The sequence below is a fragment of the Artibeus jamaicensis genome, unplaced genomic scaffold (assembly GCF_021234435.1).
Source record: "Artibeus jamaicensis isolate MK-2021 breed Jamaican fruit bat unplaced genomic scaffold, CSHL_Jam_final contig_519, whole genome shotgun sequence".
Classification (NCBI taxonomy): domain Eukaryota; kingdom Metazoa; phylum Chordata; class Mammalia; order Chiroptera; family Phyllostomidae; genus Artibeus; species Artibeus jamaicensis.
The window spans coordinates 30,349,049-30,369,374 of NW_026521871.1; the positions used below are offsets into that span (position 1 = coordinate 30,349,049).

General features: G+C 45.4%; 1 protein-coding gene across 2 annotated transcripts in view; it reads left to right on the forward strand.

The window, feature by feature from the left end:
* CPNE4 (copine 4) overlaps positions 1-20,326 on the forward strand; it is a 407,594-nt gene that overhangs the window by 385,465 nt on the left and 1,803 nt on the right. For both annotated transcript variants that reach the window (XM_053669575.1, XM_037143900.2), the window contains exons 12-15: positions 5,498-5,552; positions 8,460-8,511; positions 10,821-10,954; positions 14,620-14,856. In XM_053669575.1, the coding sequence (XP_053525550.1) occupies positions 5,498-5,552; positions 8,460-8,511; positions 10,821-10,954; positions 14,620-14,856 (478 nt within the window). The remainder of the gene's footprint in view (positions 1-5,497; positions 5,553-8,459; positions 8,512-10,820; positions 10,955-14,619; positions 14,857-20,326) is intronic.

The window sequence follows — 20,326 nt, forward strand, 5'->3', positions numbered from 1 at the left end:
GGACTCCCAGGTCACTGGGTTGTGACGCTGTATGTGGGGGCATGGTCAGAGCGGGGAAATGGCGACCCCCTCTGCTGTTTCTCACAGCTGGGTGAGGATCAGCGCCTTAGGTGGTTCACCTGGGCCGGGCCACTCAGAGTCACTGGGTTGTGACGCTGTATGTGGAGGTGGGGTCAGAGCAGGGAAATGGCGGCGCCCTCCACTGCCGCTTGCCGCGGGGACCCGCCAGGCCCCGGTCCAACCGCCCACTCCCTCGCCTGCCTGCCCGCGCACAAATGTGTGACCTCAGTCAACACGCAGCACCGCTCCCCCGCTGTCTCCCCCGCGGTCGCTCGCCTGGTCGCTCGCTCGGTGGCTCACTAGGTCTGACCCTGCGCCTGGATTCCGCGGGCCTGAGTGTGTCTGGCCGAGTCCTCCTGTGCAACCCTGCTTCACCAGCCGCTGGTTTCGCCCCTTACCGGTCAGGCTGAAGAATTTGTTGTTATCGGACTTCCGAAAAGTTCAATTTTCCGTGTTCTGGCTGTGTTTTCTGTTGCTAATATTTAGTTGTCTCTAAATTGGTTGTGTGAGAAGGCACGGCACATCCACCTATGCCTCCATCTTGGCGGAAGTCTGAGTGGAGAGTCTCAATTGTTTGTTTTTCTTTTTCACAAACTCCTATTTCCACTCCCTTCCCCCATAGGATTTCATCATAACATATCTTTAAATTTTTGGTTTGAAATTCTTTTATCAATCACCTTATCACATGTTTCTAGCCTAAGTATATGAATATCAACTTTGAAATTTCAATTTCTAAAATTTTTCTGTGATGAAAATATTCTAAGTACTTTAAAAATATCTTCTAGTTGAGTTTTATTAGAATCATTATTAATGCACAATTCAACAAATGAACAAATACATTTGAAATTTTAATATCTAATTATTGCCTCTAACAAATAAAAACTCCTAATGAAACAAATTGGGTGTTTTTTTTTAAATTTTATTTAGTTATTTTTCAAGTACAGTTTTTTATCTATTTCTCCCATCCCAGCCCCCCCCCCCACCCCATGCTCCCCACCTCCCTCCTATTTCCACCCACCTTAGTTCTCGTCCCTGTGTCTTTCATACTTGTTCCTCAAAATCCCTCCCCTTTTCCCCCCTTAAATTCCCTTCCCTCTCCCCTCTGGTCACTGCCCACTTGTTCTCTATTTCAGTGTCTTCGTTTTTATTCTGCTTGCTTGTTTGTTTTGTTGTTTAGCTTCCTGTTAAAGGTGAGATCATATGGTATTTGTCTTTCAACGCCTGGCCTATTTCACTCAGCATAATGCTTTCCAGTTCCATCCATGTTGTTGCAAAGGGTAGTAGCTCCTTCTTTCTCTCTGCTGCATAGAATTCCATTGTGTAAATGTCCACAATTTTTTTATCCATTCATTTACTGACAGGCACCTAGGTTGCTTCCAACTCTTGGCTATTGTAAATTGTGCTGCTATGAACATTGTGGTGCATAGGTTCTTTGAAATTGATGTTTTAGGATTCTTGGGATATAATTCTAGCAGTAGAATTGCTGGGTCAAAAGGCAGGTCAATTTTTATTTTTCTGAGAAAATTCCATACTGTTTTCCATAATGGTTGTACCAGTCTGCAGTCCCACCAACAGTGAACTAAGGACCCCTTTTCCCCACAACCTCTCCAACATTTGTTGTTTGTTTATGATAGCCATCCTGACCGGTGTAAAGGGGTATCTCATTGTGGTTTTAATTTGCATCTCTCTGATGGCTAACGATATCGAGCATCTCTTCATGTGTCTCTGGATATTCTGTATGTCCTCCTTGGAGAAGTGTCTGTTCAAGTCCTTTTCCCATTTTTTAATTGGGTTAGATGTCTTCTTAGAGTGGAGCCGTGTAAGTTCTTTGTATATTTTGGAGATTCAACCTTTGTCTGAGGTAAGATTGGGTGTTTTTTAATTAGTTTCCTGATCTGTAGGTGAATATTACCTACTACCAGAGTGGGAGAGTCTAGCATCAATTTTACTCTAATATTTTGTTCTTATCAGTGTGAATGCTAAGGAAACTTGTTCTTACAAGTAAGTATGTGGTGATGGAAAGAGTTTGACTAGTAGAATTGTTCAGTTCTAAGTTATATATAAAAAACAATCATATAGTGGTCTATTATCAAAATACATTTTTAGTAATCTACCAGCTGACATCAGCACTTCTTACAATTTTTTAAAGCAAAAATTGGCAACTACATGTCTTGCAAAACAATTTAATCATTCACATTTAGAATTGTTCCTGTAGAGTGTTTTTCACTGTGGAGGTTAAGAGTCAGACTGGGTAAAGGAAAGGGTAATTCTGAAAGGAAAGGTGTGAGTGGAGAGCAGGTCTCCATCACAGGTCTTCCCAGAAGATCAATTTCAGCAAAGAATATGTAGGGAGCTGAGAAACTGGATACTGATTTCCTTAAAAGAAAAAACAAACAAACAGCAAAAAAACACACTCTTATAGCCTCAGAAGGGTTTTGCATGTCTGCATTTTCAGGTACCCCTGTTTTAAAGCCACTGTTTTAGAGAACTATCTTTATTAAATATCTAGGTGTTCAAAAGTGCCATTTTGCTCTGAGTGTGTCTCCATTTTCTTGTGGATGCAGTAATTTGTCTTTATTCTGATTAACTTCTTGCTTTAGTTCAAAGTCTTCCTAATAGGGAGGGTAAAAATGGTGGCGGAAGATGAATCTTCCATTTGGAGATGCTTCGACCACGGTCATTCCCAAAGAAGTCAAGAACAGTATGCTCATTAGCATTGAAGGCCATAGGCTCTCTCACTGTATTTTATACTATCTTATTACAATAGTAAGAGAGATTGCTTTCAGGGGTGTGTGATGATGTGCCCTGAATTTTCCATATAGTCAGCTTTCACCAACCATTTTCCCAATACTCGCTAAATGGCCCCTTCACTCGGCGCAGAGTGGACCCAGTCTCGAGTTCTGTGACGTGTTGGCCTGCTGATGCTCACCTTGCCTTCTCTTGCCTCTTGCATAATAAGACTCCTCTCTGCCTAGTTTCATTTTTAATCAGGAAGAGCAGTGTTTAAACTCATTGTGCTTAGGCTTGACATTTTGTCTTCAGTGTGCTTATTAGCTGGGGTCTTTGTGGTGACTAACTTCAGAGGATTGTTGCCCGCCCGCTCCCCACCCTGCTCCACCAGCTCATTAATTAAACTTGTAGGTGAGGCATTTTCTCCACCTGCATATGCTTCAAATTCAGTTACATAGCAGCACATCATGCTCAGCAAGTTCAAATTCCCACGGGTGGCTGAGAAGGTGTAAAGGAGTGTCATTAAGGCTGGAACACTGGTTTAGAAACAAGTGGAATGGTAGATCACGCCCTTCCTAAACTCACCAAAGAAGAAAATGAAATAAAGTCCGTGGTGCCTCCTGGGTTCCTGTTTTGACTTCTGAACCATCTCTTAGTTGAAAGAACTAGGACCCATCCTCCATCCCTGAAAGCTTTCTTCCAGACTCGACTGGAAATTACCTATAAAATTCCCCAGTAGATTCCTCCCCACACCTGCTGGCCCTTGTTGTGGTTAAGGAGGCATTGCTGCGGCAAAGGATTTCATGTTTTCAAGGACCAGAAGTATTTTTTCTCAGAGCTGTGGCTGACGCTTTATAAGCCGTTGTGATTTTCTGTTTATCAGCATTAATGCCTATTCTAAAACATGCCAGTTGCAATGTGCCACAAAGCTCATATATACACAACAGTGAGGAAAAGGGGGGAGTTGGTGATTTTCTGGAGAATTCAGATTTGGTTTCACAGAATTCCGGCTTCCTTGCACCTACCAATCCCTACCCCAAATTTGGTCACACCAGCTGTGTTTTGGTCAAGTTCCACTGAAGCCATTCTTGGCTACTAATGATGTTTAAATGAGACAGGTGGTGATGGGTGAGAATGGGACTCTGCTGCTTTGACTTCTCAGTCAATCACAGGGTGGGGTTGGGGGGAGCGGGTGTTCCCTTTTGCTTATAGAGATGCCGGGGGACAGTGAGCCCTAGCCTGAATTTTCTTTTCTCTAAAACTAACTCCGCAAAGAACTGAGAAATGTGGGGATTGTTCCAAGAACATATCTCAGCGGTGTTTTTAATGGGAGAGAAAGTAAAAGGTAAATGGCGTGAGAAGGACATGCCCTCTGACAAGAGCACTATTCCAGAGTGTCCATTGCAACAATCTTCTGACAGCACAGAATTTGCTTAAGGGTAGAATTCTGTGTTTTCTAGCCAGGGGGCCTTGCTGCGGGAAGTGCCATAGGGAAATCACATTGAATGCTGTGTGTAATCGTTAATGGAAAAAGCAAGGGCTCTGGAGTCACACAGTTCTCCCTGGGAAACACCTTAGGGTTCCTAAGACGTTCTTAGCCTTTCTGAGACTCTGTTTACTCACCTGTAAGGTGGAAATAATAAGTAGGTGAAACTTCAAAGGTTATTTGAAAATTAAATAAGTATATTCAATGCCTAGCATAGTGCCTGGCTGACATTAATGTTAAGAAGTGTTCATGCTTCTCCCCAACCTCTCACCCATTGTACAGTAAAGTTAGAGTTAAGATATAACATATGTGAATGAGTAAATTGAGAGAATTCAATACTGTAAGAGAAAGCAAACCAAAAAGCATATATGTGACTCTCATTGGTTTTCACAAGAATTTTTCTTCTTTACATAACCATATCTTAATGATTCAATTTATGTATTATCTTATCTAGCCATTAAATATTATTAGGCACACACTCTATGGCAAGTATCACTCTGAAGTCAGGGGCAAGGGTCAGTTTGAGGCAGGGAGGCAGTGGAGATTATAGAGATATTAGTGTAAAATGCAGCATTCCTTTGAATTGAGGAGACAAGAAAAGACATGTAAACAATTTATTGCTGCTTATATGAGATAAAGTAGTGGATACAGTGAGTTCTGTCCATGAAACCAAATTGTGTCAATAAGTCAGACTTCCAAGCTTTCCATTACTGTTTAATATCCCCTTGGATTCAGGCTTGTCTGGACTTGAACCCTAGCCCTAACTAGCAGCATGATCTTGGACTAGTCACTTTACTTCCCAAGGCATTTCTCCACTTGTAAACTGGGTACAATAATCTCTCCCTATAAGGATTTAAAAAGATAATATATATCTATCACAGTCACCCATAGGAGTTAACAAGCCATGATCATTTTTCAAAAGGGACAGGGGTAATGGAGGTGAGGAAATCCTGGGGCCATTTTATTCCTTGCTATCAAATCTCGCAAAAAGTAAGGGAAGAAGTTGCAGACTAATGATTAAATAAACTCTGGGGATGATTTCTTGGTTTTTAATTACCCATACTAGTCCAGCTCATCCATCTGCCTGTTCCAGCACCGCAAATAATCCAGAAGCATGAGTCAGCACCTGGCATAGCAACATACCTAGCAAGGTAACCGGGTTCATGTTTTTCTTCCTCATTAGATGATAAATAAAGCAACTTCTTTTTTTTTTTATTTCAGTGACAAAATGTTCCCAGCCTTTGGGTTCGGTGCCAGGATACCCCCAGAGTACACGGTGAGTGCAGAGACCCTTTGCTGTCTCCTTCACAGTAGTCTCACTCCTTTGCCTCGATGTAATTACATAAGTAGGGCCCAAAGACTCAGGAGTGGTCTTCAGAATCAGTGAGAGTAGGTCCTCAGAGCCTGTCTTTTGACGAACCCCAACCTCCTGGTATGCTGAACGGTTCTTCTCAGAGGTCCAGGTGAAGGCTTTCAGGTCTTAGCTTTTTATAGATATGGTTGGAGGCTGAGAAAACACTCAGGAAGTCGATCTGCAGTGGTTCAGAACCTATCTATCCAGCTATCCCCTGGAGAAAGACCCTGTCGACAATACCAACCATGGAAGTCCATGACAGTGAAGTCTGCAGACTCCCTCACCCCAGTTCTCTGAGCACCAGTCTTGTGTGGCAGACACAGAGAAGTCCTAAGATTGAACCACCCTGGCTTAGGGAATCAAGAAGCTGAATGCTTCCTATGAGAACATTGAGCTCCTGTCTGGGTTTGATACTGATTTCCATGACACAGAGAAGGCAAAGATTGTGCAGAGAGAGATTGGCACCACAGTGGAGCTGAGGTGCCCTAGTGTGGTAGACCAGATGCTCCTGCAGAACGCTCTCCACAGAGAACTCAGCTCCCCAGGTGAGGGCCTTGGAAGGGCAACAGGGCTCCTGCCCCAGCCTCACCAAGTCAAGTGCAGGCAACACTGTCCAATCATCAACCTCTCCTTTACTGGCTGTGTCAGTTTCAGGGCAGGGGGCAGGTGCTGACATTTACTCCCACACCAGAGCTGTGGGGCCAGGGGCCTTCCCCTTCTGTGCCCTCCGTGAAGGAAAGAATCTGTCTCCCTGTGACTGCGAGAAAGAGTAGTGGTTGGAGTGGCATGTCCCTGTGACCTGTCCTCCTTGTCTGCCTTGTATTCCACGCTGGCCTGCCTGCCGGGCATGCCTATGGAGTTGCAGAAGCATTTGTGGAAAATAGAGCACATGGGGGGGAAGAACACAGAACTGCAGTTGCTGACTGGCGGTGGCCTGGAGACATTATTCAGGCCACAAAGATATTAGAGTTGACACACAATTTTTTATTAAGATTTAGGCAGTTTCATATAAAATGTCAGATTTCTGGCTTTTAAAAAACTAAAAGGCCTGGCAACACTAAGATTAAAAGATTGCACAACACGAATTAGTCAGAGCTGAGGAGTTGCAGCTCTTCCAGGGGAGGTGTCAGCTCCAGAACATGCTCAGGTAGGCGCCCACCTTCTGCACAGAACTTTGACCTTCGAGACTGGAATGCACCTCAACAACCACCAGTCCCACCACCCAGAGATGCTTGAGCATCCCCACCACATCCTGCCAGGTAGTCCTCCGGTCTCAGCTTGGCCCAGCGGGGCTGAGAACACCTCGTCCCAGGCCTTCCTTTTCTCATCCATGGCACTGCCTGGTTCCCCTACTGGTGTAACTTACCCTTCTGGCTGTTTTCTGAAGTCCTCATGCTCCCCGGACACCCTGGCTCCATCCTGCCTGTCAGCCAGCCTCTTCCTGCTGCTCTGACACGCCCCCTCACATCTCCTCACTCTGCTCCCACAAATGTCCCCCATTTCAGGCCTCATTTTCCCTCTGTCCCAGACAGGCTCTCATGGGTTCAGCAGGTCAGGTACCCCCAGCAAAGTTTACGAGGTCACCGCAATTTAGTTCTTTTGGATAAAACCTCAGACTTTGCCTTGAATTTGAGCCACAGGCACCTCTGTCTTAGTTTACACTCTCCCACAGACCTTGAGACAGGATCTGGATGTGAGTAGTTGATCTGAGTGGTGGAGGAAACGTCAACAGAAAGTGGGGGAGTGAGTGGAAGTCGACATAGGGCATCCTGACAAGTCATTTGCCATTGTGGGCAGTCCAAGAAGACAGAGTGGAGCACACACAGAGCCCAGGGGAAAGAGGGCTGGGTACCAATATACCATCTCCTATCAGCCACTGAGGAAGGGCTGCTCCCAAGAGCCATTAATTCCCCAACACTTTCAACCTGTCACTGGGGCAAGCAAAAGCAGGCTCTGGAGACCCAGGAAAAACTGAAGGTAACCAAAGCAGGTAAGGTTGTTGGAAGTTAGCCGACTTGCCTGGAAGAGCTAAGGACAGCAAAGGTGGGCCATGCATCCGCTCTGACCCCCCATGAAGAGAAGAGAGGTGTTTTAACACAGGGACTATTTTCTAACCCCCAAATGCACAGCTTGGAAGTAACCTTTGAAATGAATGGAAGTCTCTGTAAAACCTCAAATGATCCAATTACATCCAGGTGCCAAGACATCCCTCCTGTTTTATCGGATTTTATAAAGAAAGAAGTAAATATGTCCTTTGACCTTGTGATGGGTCCTGCCAGGTAGAGGAATGTGTGTTGGAATATTACAAGATGTATTATCACTTCTCCAAAAGTAGAGTCTATTTTACTTGTATATACGTGAAAATCCCGCTGTCCTATCGCATTAATCTTAAATGTCAGCAGGAGTGGGAGCCGTTATAGCCGTCACTGTGTTGAACAGACATGGTGCTGACTCACCCTTTTTTAATCACCGCATCCAAGTAGAGCTCAGCCAAATCTAAGCCTCCAGCCTGTGGCCAGTTCTTTCTGGGGTTACATTTTTCTGAGATCTTATCTTGGCTTTTTTTATATGCAGTATTCTCCCCCCTCTGCCAGCATTTATCTGATTCTAGATAAATACTATGCTCCCTGTCACCTCAACTCCACAGGGAGCATAGAATTCACCCTCCATCTCAGACTGACTGTGTGAAGTCTTCAAGTGATTCCTGCTGCTTAACACATAATGGATGTAATGGGCATTTGTTTGCAAACTCTTCAACCCTCTGCCTCCTTACTGGATTAAAGTTGTAATTCTCCTGTCTCCCTTTTTACAATTTTAATTGGTGTCTAGGTCTCTCATGACTTCGCAATCAACTTTAATGAAGACAACCCGGAGTGTGCAGGTAAATTACAACATAAAAGAAAGCCAGTGTCTCTCAGCCCTTTTGCTTGTACATTTCCCATTTTAGTTTCTCCCCTCTGACAGGGTATATCAGCTAAGATTGTCCACAGCAGAAAAGTAGATTTTCTGGACCCAAATAGACCATACTATTCCAAAGGCAACAGAGAGCCATAATGACAGAGCAGAAAATTAAGAGGTGAAAAAGGCAGCATGCAGAAGACATCTTGAGTTGATTCCAATTCTGGATTCCTCTGGCCAAAAAATGGGAGGGGTGGAGAATTCACCTGATAGGCAGTGATGATCCCTCTTTCTGCTCTCCACATCTTCCTCAGGTATTTATTTTTTCACAACTTCCTCCCTGTGAAGGTACAAGGTAGAGGTGTGGGTGGGGAGGACATGGACATCATTTGACACTTACGGGATGTTGGCAAAGGATATACAGCCTCAGTGACTTCCAATGAGTAGCTACATGGTTTGTGCTAGAGAAAGCCTTCTCACAGACTTGGGTCCCCATTCCCTTATTTCCAGGCAGAAGTTCCCCAACACAGTTCCACAGAACAATGATGATGACATCTATGACGATAAATTTTATCCTGGAATTATTCTTCCTGCTGACAAATAGAGCCAAGTACACCTGTTGCTAAGAAGCTTGTAAGATGGTTTTTATAGTGAAATAGGTAGAAATTTCCAAATCTCTCTCCTCCTTGTCCGGGAGGAAGGGAGCTGATCCAGGGTTAATTCGGATCCAGTGCCGTATGTAGAGCATCTAGAAGTTTCTTTCACCAAGTCAGCACTTAACGTCCAAGAACGTGACATCAGTAGCGTTGGCTGTGCACATGGTAACCTCTGAGACCTGCTCTCCGCTCTGCCTTTATTCTCTCTCATGATCCCCCTACCCTAAATTTATCATGATTTAGAGTTCACTCGTCCCTCACCACCCCTATTCTTAAACTATAAGAATAGGTTTCCACCAGAGCAAAACAAAATACAAGCCACGGGTTCACCTGCTTCACACTCTTAGAATTCATCTGCCTGTTACTTTTGAGAGAGAAATCCAACTTGCTTATCTTAGGTAAAAACTTAGTCAAAACTCAAGAGCCAAAATAGGAAAATAGCCTCTGTTGAGTGTTACTTAATTTCAGAAGCAAGCTACAAAATGACATGACATCTGTCTTTAGGATAGCAGGCTTTGGGGCTGGGCAAAGAGGATGCAGCATCAGTAGGGAAGCATGTGTATAAGGGCAGAACACACAGAACTTGCTTATCCAAAATACCCAAGATCCGGTGTGCAAGGCATGGTGGATGTGGAGAACCATTTCAGGACCAGTGCACTATTTCAGGATAGAAAGGGATAAAAAGGGTGAGTTAAACAGGGAAAGGCAAGAGCTAACACAGGCACAGGCACCAAGAGGAGCCAATGGAATAACATTCATTAGCAATGGGATTCTTGTGGGATTGTGAGCATGACATTAAATGTGCAGTCAAGGCTCATACAGTGCTAGGAGAAGCTGCACAGTCAGAGCTGTTCCTTCCAGCAGAGTCCCACCTTTAATGTTTCCTTGGCTCATGTGGCCCCAGGACGGAAACCTCCTGTAGTGTGAGGTTGACCATGATGATGAATGTCACTTGACTGTACTAAGGTCCTCAGCAGACAGTTGTGTCACCATTTTGCTCCTTCGTCAGACATGTGGTATGCCTGACCTGCCTCGAGACCTTTGAGGGAGTAGGTCACAACTCCTGCCCACAAGGACTTTAATGTCTGGAGCGATGCTCATGTACACGTGCAGATAACTCCTCTAAGCGGACTAGGGTGGTGGTGTGTACTACAGTAGCATCAACAAGGTGGCGTGGAAACTAGAGAAGCGGTAGAGCTGACTGCCTACAGGCTGAGAGCACAGCCCGTAGAGCCAGACAGACCTGGGTTTCAGTCCTGAGCTTGCTGAGTGACCGGGGCAGATCATGTAACCTCTCTAAGCCTCAGTCTCTCCACCTGTAAAATGGGTATAATATCTTTTTCATTGCGTTATGAGAATCTAATGAACTTTTATGTGTAAAATGGCATATTGGGGAAAAGTTTGTGAAGATGATTGCTTTTGATTTAAGCTGTTACAGAGAATGATTCCAGTGGGGGGGTAGAGGCAACAGGATGGCATTTTTTTTGTCTTAAGATCATACATGTGATGTTAGGAAGGACGTTCGGGGGAATTGAATGCTTTGTGTGTGTGTGTGTTTGATTACAAATGTATTCGAGGGGACAACTGGACTATTGATCACTGACTAGACTATTGACTAAGGTCAATTTCACCTTAGGGATTCAAGGGGTCGTGGAAGCCTATCAGAGCTGCCTTCCCAAGCTCCAGCTCTACGGCCCCACCAACATCGCCCCCATCATTCAGAAGGTCGCCAAGTCGGCCTCAGAGGAGACGAACACCAAGGAGGCGTCGGTAAGGAGGGGCAGTTTGCCTGCTGGTGGGGGATGGCCCTTTCTCACCGGGATATTGGCCATAGCACACCCCCATTCTGACAATAAATTATAGCATTTCTGCCTGTGTGACTTTGGACAAGTGACTTAGCCTTCTCCTGTCCTCAGGCTCCTCATCCGAAAATGGGGGATAATCGCACCCCTCTCTGCCGGGTTATTGTGAGGCTTAGAGATGACACATCTCCAGTGCCCACAACTTTAGCTGGACAGAGGGGACACTCAACAATGGAATGTACTTTATTCACTGGAGTGTGAGTCACACCCATGTGGTGTTCCTGGGAAGAAGGGAAAACTGTCCAAAGTAAACTTGCTTTCCCATGTACCCATGTTATGGATGGAAGTGAAGCAGAACTGTAGATATCTCCATCCCCTGGTGGTCAGGTGCAGCGGCACAGAACACCGTAGCAAAGATTTGTTTTACATTCTGTTTGTGGTTTTCTTAAGAAAACTGCAAACCAAGGCTATAAGGCCCAGCAAAATTTGGTTTTTTCCCCGAATATTTTGGAGTTAAACACAAAGTGAGCAAACATAGGTTTACAGTTGTCATACAAATAAACCATACAATAGTTAATTAATAATAAAAAAGAACAAACTGTTTCATGTACTCACAGCTGTAAACCTACTATGCCTGCCCCTATTACCAGAATAACTTTCCTATGTATCATTTTTAATGCCATCCATATATGTCATTTTTCAGCAATGGGGCTTTTTTCAGGTTTAGTCTCACATTACCGATGTCTGGAACATTCTCTCTGAGTTTTTCCTGGGTTCCAAGACCCTGCCTTTGCAGCACCTCCTTCCATCAGCTCATCTCACCTGCTGGCACTGCACCGTGTTCTCAGACTCCCCTCAGGGCAGACGGGCGGCAGACCCTGCTTATCTGGAATCCCAGCCTCTTCTGTTCAGGGGTACCTCTCCTCTCAGTTATCCAAGGACACTGACCCAGCAGCTGTATTCCCTCTCTCTCACCTATTTTTCCCCTTCTTACTGAAGACTCATTTTTACTAGCAAATAGAACATCCTATAATTTCCCTGGCCAGTGTGGCTCAGCTGGCTGGAGCATCGTCCCATTAACCAAAAGGTTTCTGGTTCGATTCCCAGTCAGGGCACATGCCTGGGTTGCAGGTTCAGTCCCCAGTCAGGGTGTGTAGGAGGGGCAACCAATTGATGTTTTTCTCTTACATCAATGTTTCTCTCCCTCCATTCCTTCCCATCTCTCCAAAATCAATAAGCATGTCCACAGATGAGGGGTTTTTTTTAAATCCTATAATATCTCCTGTTTAAGTTAAAAATCTTTCCCTTAACATCTCTTTACCATATAGAGCTACATACGTTCGTTTACCTCCCTTCGGAGCAAAATTCATTTAAAAACTTTCCTGTATTCACCATCAGCATGTCTCCCCCCATGGGCTCCTCCACCTGTGCCAGTCAGACTTTCCTCCCGACATCCCTCTGAGAACTGCACTTGTCAAGATCAGTAGTACATCCACCTTGCCAAACCCATGGGGGCCTGGGAGCAAATCTGATTCCTCACAGATGCGAGATCTGGGGATATGTGTTGGACAGGCTCATTATTTTGTTATTTCGTTTTATTTCAAACAATTTTTTTTATCATCAGAACTTCAAATTCAAATTCTTCAAATGACATGTTACTCAGAAACCCAAAATAGAAAGTCGATTGTAAGGAAACAGACCAGTCTTGCTGAATCTGAGCTAAGAGGTGGGGCCCAAACTTGTCTATGATCCTTTATTACCCGCTTTATTCCCAAAAGTATTCAGTGTCCCCAGGACTCCTCGGAGCCCAGATAGAAAACAAAAATCATCTCAGCTCTCTGGGGAACCAGGAACTAAAAGCATAAGAAGAGAACAGGGCTAACATAGGTGTGGATTTAGGCCTCACTCGCTCACACAGGGACAGGCGGTCAGATCTGGAAGGACCGATCAGGAAATAGTGCAGGAAGTGTCTAACCCACATATCTCAAGTAAACATTCTTCTAATCCGGGAACAAGGATTCTTTTCCCCAAAGGTTTCTCCTGTGCTTTGAACAGTGTGTGGTCCAGGGCCCCCTGTTATCACTCATTGCTAAGGGTCTTAAGTTTGAACCTCTTACACAAACTGATCCAGGGAGGCTAGCTGTAGGATTTTCTCCTCAAATCTGTAGAATTCTTCTAGGAAAAAAAAAGCCTCCTCTGTATCTGAACAGGGACTTGTGTACATTCAAAGACTATAATATTTCATCGTGAGCATTTTCCTAACCTGGCTTTGGAAGCAACTCTTACTGTAGCTTCACTGGGAATGTCCATCAGGGTTTTGTTCTGGCAGGCTGCAGCCTCGTACCTCTTAACCCCGGATCAGATTCTAGAAACCTGACAGTCTCTTCAGACTAGGGATTCTCAACCTTTTTTGTCCCGTAGGCTCCTTTAGCAGCTGATGAAGTCCACAGACCCCTTCTCAGAAGTTTTTTTTTTCTTTTTTTAAAATATTTTATTTATTTATCTTTAGAGGGGAAGGGAAGGATAGAGGGAGGGAAATATCAATGTATGGTTGCCTACTGGGAACTGGCCTGCAACCCGGGCATGTGCCCTGACTAAAAATCGAACTATGATCCTGTGGTTCACAGGCCCATGCTCAATCCACTGAGCTATACCAGCCAGGGTTCAGAAGTATTTTTTTTTCCTGGCATGACTTATTTATTTATTATCGTTTTTCAAGTACAGTTGTCTCTATTTCCCTCTCCCTCCCTCCCACCCTTGATCCTACCCCCCTTTGTCTTTGTCCATGTGTACTTTATACATCAGAAGTATTTTTAAATGCATAAAATAATCTCATTTTAGCATGTGCTCCATATAAAAACTATAATATATTTTACACTTTTTTATACTAAGTCTTCAAAACCCAGTGTGCATTTTACACATATATCATGTTAATTTGCATGCTAAATTATCATCACAAATACTTGATCTTTATTTAGACTGTGTAAATTGATAGTGAGAAAGTAGATTTACATACTTGAGTTGTTTCAAACATATGTAAAAGGTTTCCAATAACTGAATCTGGTATCCATTTTTAAAGTAAAGTTTAAATTTATTAAAAGGAAATAAAATTAAAAATTTGATTCCATTGTGCCAGCCGCATTTCCAGGAAGGGCTCAGCAGTCCCATGGAGCTAGTGGCTTTGTGTTGGGCAGTTGCTGCTTTAGATTCTTAAAATCCTCAAGCTGAAAGGGCCATACGTACAAATGATCGACTTCCACCCCTCACTTGAGACATGAAGCTGAGACCCAGAGGAGATAAGGGTTTTCCCAGAACCTCAGGAAACGAGGCTTTAGAGCCAGACCTGAGCCCTCGCTGCTGCTCTGTCAACCACACTGCGCTTGATAACGTTCACCAAGGTGGTTGTTAGAATTAACCTACGATTACTCTGCCTGCCTTCAAGTCCCATTCATCATAACCTTCGGTCTTCAGGGCCGTCCACACAGGCACTCAGAAAAAGTCTGTTGTCACTACTGCTGTAGTCAGTGTGCACTGAAGCCACCTGGGTGTGTAACTTGTATTGTCCTTGTTTCCTCCGCCCATTCCCACCCCTCTGCTAATCCCCATCATTGCTCTGTGTCTGATCCATTGCAGCAATACTTCATCCTGCTCATCCTGACCGACGGTGTCATCACAGACATGGCCGACACCCGGGAGGCCATTGTCCATGCCTCCCACCTCCCCATGTCGGTCATCATCGTGGGCGTGGGCAACGCTGACTTCAGTGACATGCAGATGCTGGACGGTGACGACGGGATTCTGCGATCACCCAAGGGAGAGCCAGTCCTTCGAGACATCGTTCAGTTCGTGCCCTTCAGAAACTTCAAACACGTACGCCTATCTCAGGGGCTTTTGATGGGAGGGCAGAACCAAAACAAAACTTCACTCCCTACCTGTGTCCCCTGGTTTGTAGTGAAGCAAAGCCAGCTGTCCCTGCCCAGTCCAGGCCATCCCCCACACGGGATGTGGAGAGCGTGGCTCTTTGGAGATAAAAGTGTAAGTTGAAGTATAGATGAGAAGTCATGCCGACTATGGTAGCCAGTATGTCACTGGCACTTGTTCCCATCCCTGTAGTGTAGGATCTCAGTGCCCTTGGGGCTGCCATGTACCGGTGAGCAGATTGTTCTGCCTGGCTTCTGCTTGTCCTGCCCCGGGCCCCGGCCTGTGTGGGCCCTGGCAAAGTGCGTTTTCAAAATGATGGAAACCTCAGTCTTCTAGAAACACAGTAAGGACCATCAGAGATGTATTTAAGTCACTGAGGGGACCAGTGGGATGACAAAAGGTGGTTCAGAGGAGGACATTAAACAGTTGATTATTGTCAGAGGGGACAAGGCTGGAGTGAGTTTGCTCAGCAGGTTCAACACTAGGCAATGACCAAAGGGGCTAGAAATAAATAAGTAGACTTTGGATTACCTCCTCTGCTAGACTGAAATTTGTTTTATAAGTTAACATCTAGCTTTACAGCCTCTCTAATCCATACTAAATATAAGTATTGCACCCTCCCGACATCCTGAAAGCACACCCGCTAGTGCTCCAGTAGAACATCAAGAAGTGCTCAAAGACAATTTTTTTTTTCATTTCCAATGTTTGGATACTTATTAACTCCATGGAAGAAGGGGCACCTCTAACATTTCAACACCGCCCTGCACCTGCGAAGTTGCAGCTGCCCAGAAACACACTCCTGATTCCTACAAAGTCCCCCTCGGGGGCTCCCCAGCTGTATATGGGAGTCCTTGAGGGTGATGTGGGCTGGCACACAGTCCTCTGTGACCTTTTGTCCTTTGCCCCTAGTGAAAGTCACTTCCCTCTCCCCCGCCCCTGGTGTCTCCTGAGGCTTTGACCTATCCACTGCTGGTGAGGCCAGCAACATGCTCCCGGTGGGTGGGGACTGAACTTGAGCTGTCCCTGTAGGAGGGAATCTTCGGGGTGCTCAGTGCCCTGAAGCAACTCTGCTGTCTCCTTAGAAATGATGAGAATGCCCTGCTATCCCTGTTGCAGTGACCCCTCGGTCATTGGGACCATTCATGCAGTGAAGTCTGTATCCCCACATTTCAGGAACCCTGCCAGAAACATCCTCTTTAGCTGCCACTGCAGCCCCTTCATCCTCAGGGCGGAGCTCAGCTATTTAGGGTCCGGAGAGGGAGGGGCAGGCACTATGCCATCCGCAACAAGCATCCTGCCTGATGCTTTTTTGGAAAAGCCTTTCTACTCTGGCCCAAACCCCTCATTCACACAAGTCCTTGACAGCACCCTAGCCAGTTTATCGGATCTGTCCAGGCTCATGTACAGCCCTCTTTGCACCCACGCTGGGAGCCCACCACACTAGGTAAGGTAAACAGAGGTTGAAAGGCTGGGTTGACCGTCATTGATGTAGACAAGTCCTGGTGCCGGCATCAGGGCCTTCGGTCTGTGCTTTGTACAAACTGCCATTTGTTCCACTGCCTTGTTGGGACAGTCATTAAAGCCAGTGTTCAGGTGAATCACAAGCCCAGTGGCCTCCATGAAGCCTAGATCTCATGAGCTGCCGGAACCATGCAGGGAGGTCACTGTGTGTTCCAGGGACCCTTGAATAATGAGGCGTGTCGCTCAGAAACACAGTGACCTCTTACGGAGGGCTACGGTGTAATTAGAATCACTAAAGGAGCATAAAGTCAATCCTTGACTACAGAGTTCAGTGCAGGGGGAGTTCCAAGTAACACCAGCAGTACCCGAGACCCCTATAGGCTCCCAGGCAATGAACGTGGCTGAGGGGTGGCTTTTCCACTGTAGCCCATCTTCCACCAGCCAAAGAGGAGGTTTCCAAAGGAAACCACTCATTAGGCGAAAGAGCCTCACCATGCCCTCAGGTTGCACGTGCACAGCAAGGAGTGGTGTCCTCTTCAAGGAAGGATGCGCTGGGGCAAGCTGAATATACTACAGTCACGTTCATCAGCGAAGCTACTTACCTGTCTGATGGCAAGTGGGCAGAGGGGTTTTCTTCGGGGTTGTGATGTCCTGCTTCATTTTGTCAGCCAGAGAGAAGCAGCCGTCTCACTGACTACCGCCTATAATTTTGACTGAACAAAAGGTCAGAGAACTGACTCCCTGGGAGAGCGATGCATTTTCTCAAACTACCCTCTCCCTGACCCCTGCACATACAGCACATCTGTGTGCTGAAACGATGCAGCTGACCCATGCGAGGCTCCGGCCTCTACCCCAGACTCCTTCTCTTTTGGAAGGTGTGCACAGCATGCGGTAGCATGGGGACCACAGCCAGGTGGTAGAGCCATGGGCCCGGGCCTGCGGCATTCACTGGGGAGCTGCATGGTTGGTGTCTGCAGAAAAATCCCTTGCTGTGCAACCTGCGGGTGGTTGGAAAGGGCTAAAATGTTGCTGCAGGACTTCGGAACAGAGAGGAAAGCCTTACAGCTTCAGCTGGGAATATAAGGAAGGTCAGAGCCTTGGAAAGCGGGGAGCTGGTGGGGGAGGCATTGACAACCAGGGAAGTGACCTGATCAGGGCAAGGAAGCATGCCACCACTCACCATCGGTGCTGCACAGTCTGCAGCCACTCCACGGACGACTACCTTGGAACCCCAGGAGCAGAGCCTGTCTTATCTTTGTGGATTTCAAATTAGATTTGAAAAACCATTTCATTATCCAGACTACACTGAATTCAATAAGCCATAAATAAAATGAAATGTGCGGGCCTGATACATCTCATATAAGCCCGTAACCCATGAGTCATCTCTCATTTTCTGCTTTGCATGGTAACTCAGAGCTTTGAAGTGGGCAGGACCCGGGCTCCCAGCACTGTGATTCTGGGCAAGTTATTTAACCCCTCTGTACCACAGACTCTCATCTGTAAAACGTGCACGGCACACACATTGGAAGAGCAAAGGTGGTATCTACATAAGCCCAGGACAGTGCCTGATCCGTGTAGCTGATTAATAAACACAGCTGTTACTCCCATCTGCTTTCACATTTTTGGCCTTTTCCTAACCAACTTATTCCCCCCATCCCTATTTGCTCACCAGAATCACCAACACATGTAAGAAAATGGGAGAATCTCTTAGGAATTGTGCTGTGCAATGCAGTAGCAAATAGCCAAATGTGGCTATTTAAATTTAAATTTATTAAAATAAAAGATTTACAGTTGCACTAGTCACATTTCAGGGGTTCATCGATTGTATGTGTCTAGTGACCACCATACTGGACAGCAGAGAGAGAGAACACGTTCATCATTGCAGCGAGTTCTGTTTGACAGTTCTGTTTAGGAAAGTTTTTGTCTCCCAACAACAGCAAATCCATCTTATAGTGGATGACATGAATGGTTCTTCACCAAGCATGACTTTGTTCTCCAGGGCACATTTGGCAATGTCTGGAGACATTTTTGATGGGGACAGTGGTGGAGGCCTAATTCACAGGCAGTGGGAAGATGCCAGGATGTTGATGAACATCCTACAGTGCACAGAACAGTAACCCACGCGAACAGTTACCTGGCTCAAAATAGCAATAGTGCGAAACCCTGGACCATGTAAGTGCAGAAGTATTTTTCTCACATAGGCAGGATGGAGGGGCTGGAGGCTGCTGACATCTGTTTTTGTTGTTGTTGTTTCAATGATTCAACAGCAGCAGGGCCAGCACTTGGTGATTCTTTTTGCTCTTGCTTCATCATGATAAAATGGTTGCCATAGCTCTAGGAATCATATTCCAGTTCAAGGAAAAGAAGAAGAAGAAGAAAGGGAAACAGAAAACCATGTCTGTCCTCTTTAACCAAGAAAGAAAAGCTTTCCAAGAAATAGCCCCCAGGAAACTTTCATTTATATCTCAAAGATGAAGTTGAGTCACAGGGACCTACCCAGAAGGAAGGGAGTCTAGGGAATCGCACATCCGGCTGTGTAATCTTTACATGAGAGGTGGCCAGAGAGAGAGGGTGGGAATGACTTGTTATATTCCCCAGTGTACACATGGACCATGATCTAAAACACAGCCCTGAGCATCTATTTATAAAATAAGAGCGTTCATGGATGTCAAGTGTCCAACATGCTATAGCATCTCCAAAATGTGAAGAATCATTTTAGAACAACTCCCCACCATGTTTTCAGATTGTCGTTAAGAATAGTCTCTTCTTTTGAGCCTCCTAAAAACTCTGAAAGTTAATGAATTCTTATTCTTCCCTGTTTTGTCTGGCAAAGCTGAATGGTTGAGTGACAAGCCGCATAGGAAGGAAAGAGCTAGAAACCAGGCCACCTGGCGTTTCATTCACTCCCTTTCCTTCGGGGTCTTTCCTGAGGAATCTCAATTACCTGTTAACGTGTCACTCTGCTTTAAATTTTCAATCTATTCAGTGCTTATAATGAGGTTTGGGGAATTCTGCTTGTCCAGGGGTTGAGGAGTTAGTACTGAACATTAGAGTCTGTGCAGAATATCAACCTCCACCTTAATGCCTCAAATTGTGCAGTGGAGCTGCGGTGCTGATGGGATAATAGCTGCATTAGTTAGCGTGGTGGTATTCAATACGCTTCATCCCACCCCACCCCCACCTCAAGGCGGGGCATTCCATGTTTCCCATGAATGTCCCGCCCACCCTGCACTTGCAACACGCACGCACACACACTCACTTCAACCCCATGTGATGACTTACCATCCCAAAAATGATCAAATACCAGTCCTCTCCTTCTCTACATTTTAAAACATGCCCCACTCCAGTGCCACCTTCTCTCGGAAGCCTGCTCTGATTTCTACCAAGATGACTCAGCCTCTTTGTTTCCTGTGCTCTGGTCACACAGCATTGGTGACTTTGGAGCAGTACTTCTCAGATTTCAAATGCACAGGAATCATGTGGGCATCGAGCTAAAATGCAGATTCTGATTCAGTAGCTGGGGCAGGTCTAGGATTTTACATTTCTGATAAGCTCCCATTGGATGTGATGCTGTTCGTTTGTAGCCTGTGTTGCGTCTTACCTCATGCTAGGGTTAATTTTGGCCACACCAGGCTCCTCTCACATGACTTTAACTTCCCTAATAGCAAGAATCATAGACCCCCTAATCTCTACCATGGTGCCTGGAACATGAATAAGTATCTAGAATTAAATATAAATCAGAAACAGAACTGTGAGACAATTCATTCTGCTATCCAACTTTCACCCATATTTCAGATGTGAATAGTTTTCTATGTTGAGCCAGGCGTGTAAAAATATAATTAGGAAATAAATAGTGCACTTTCGAACAACCTGGAAACTCTTGCTTGGAGGCCCTTGACGAATAGTGAATGAATGAATGAATAAGAGAGAGAGAGACTAGCTGCTCAGAACAGGACTC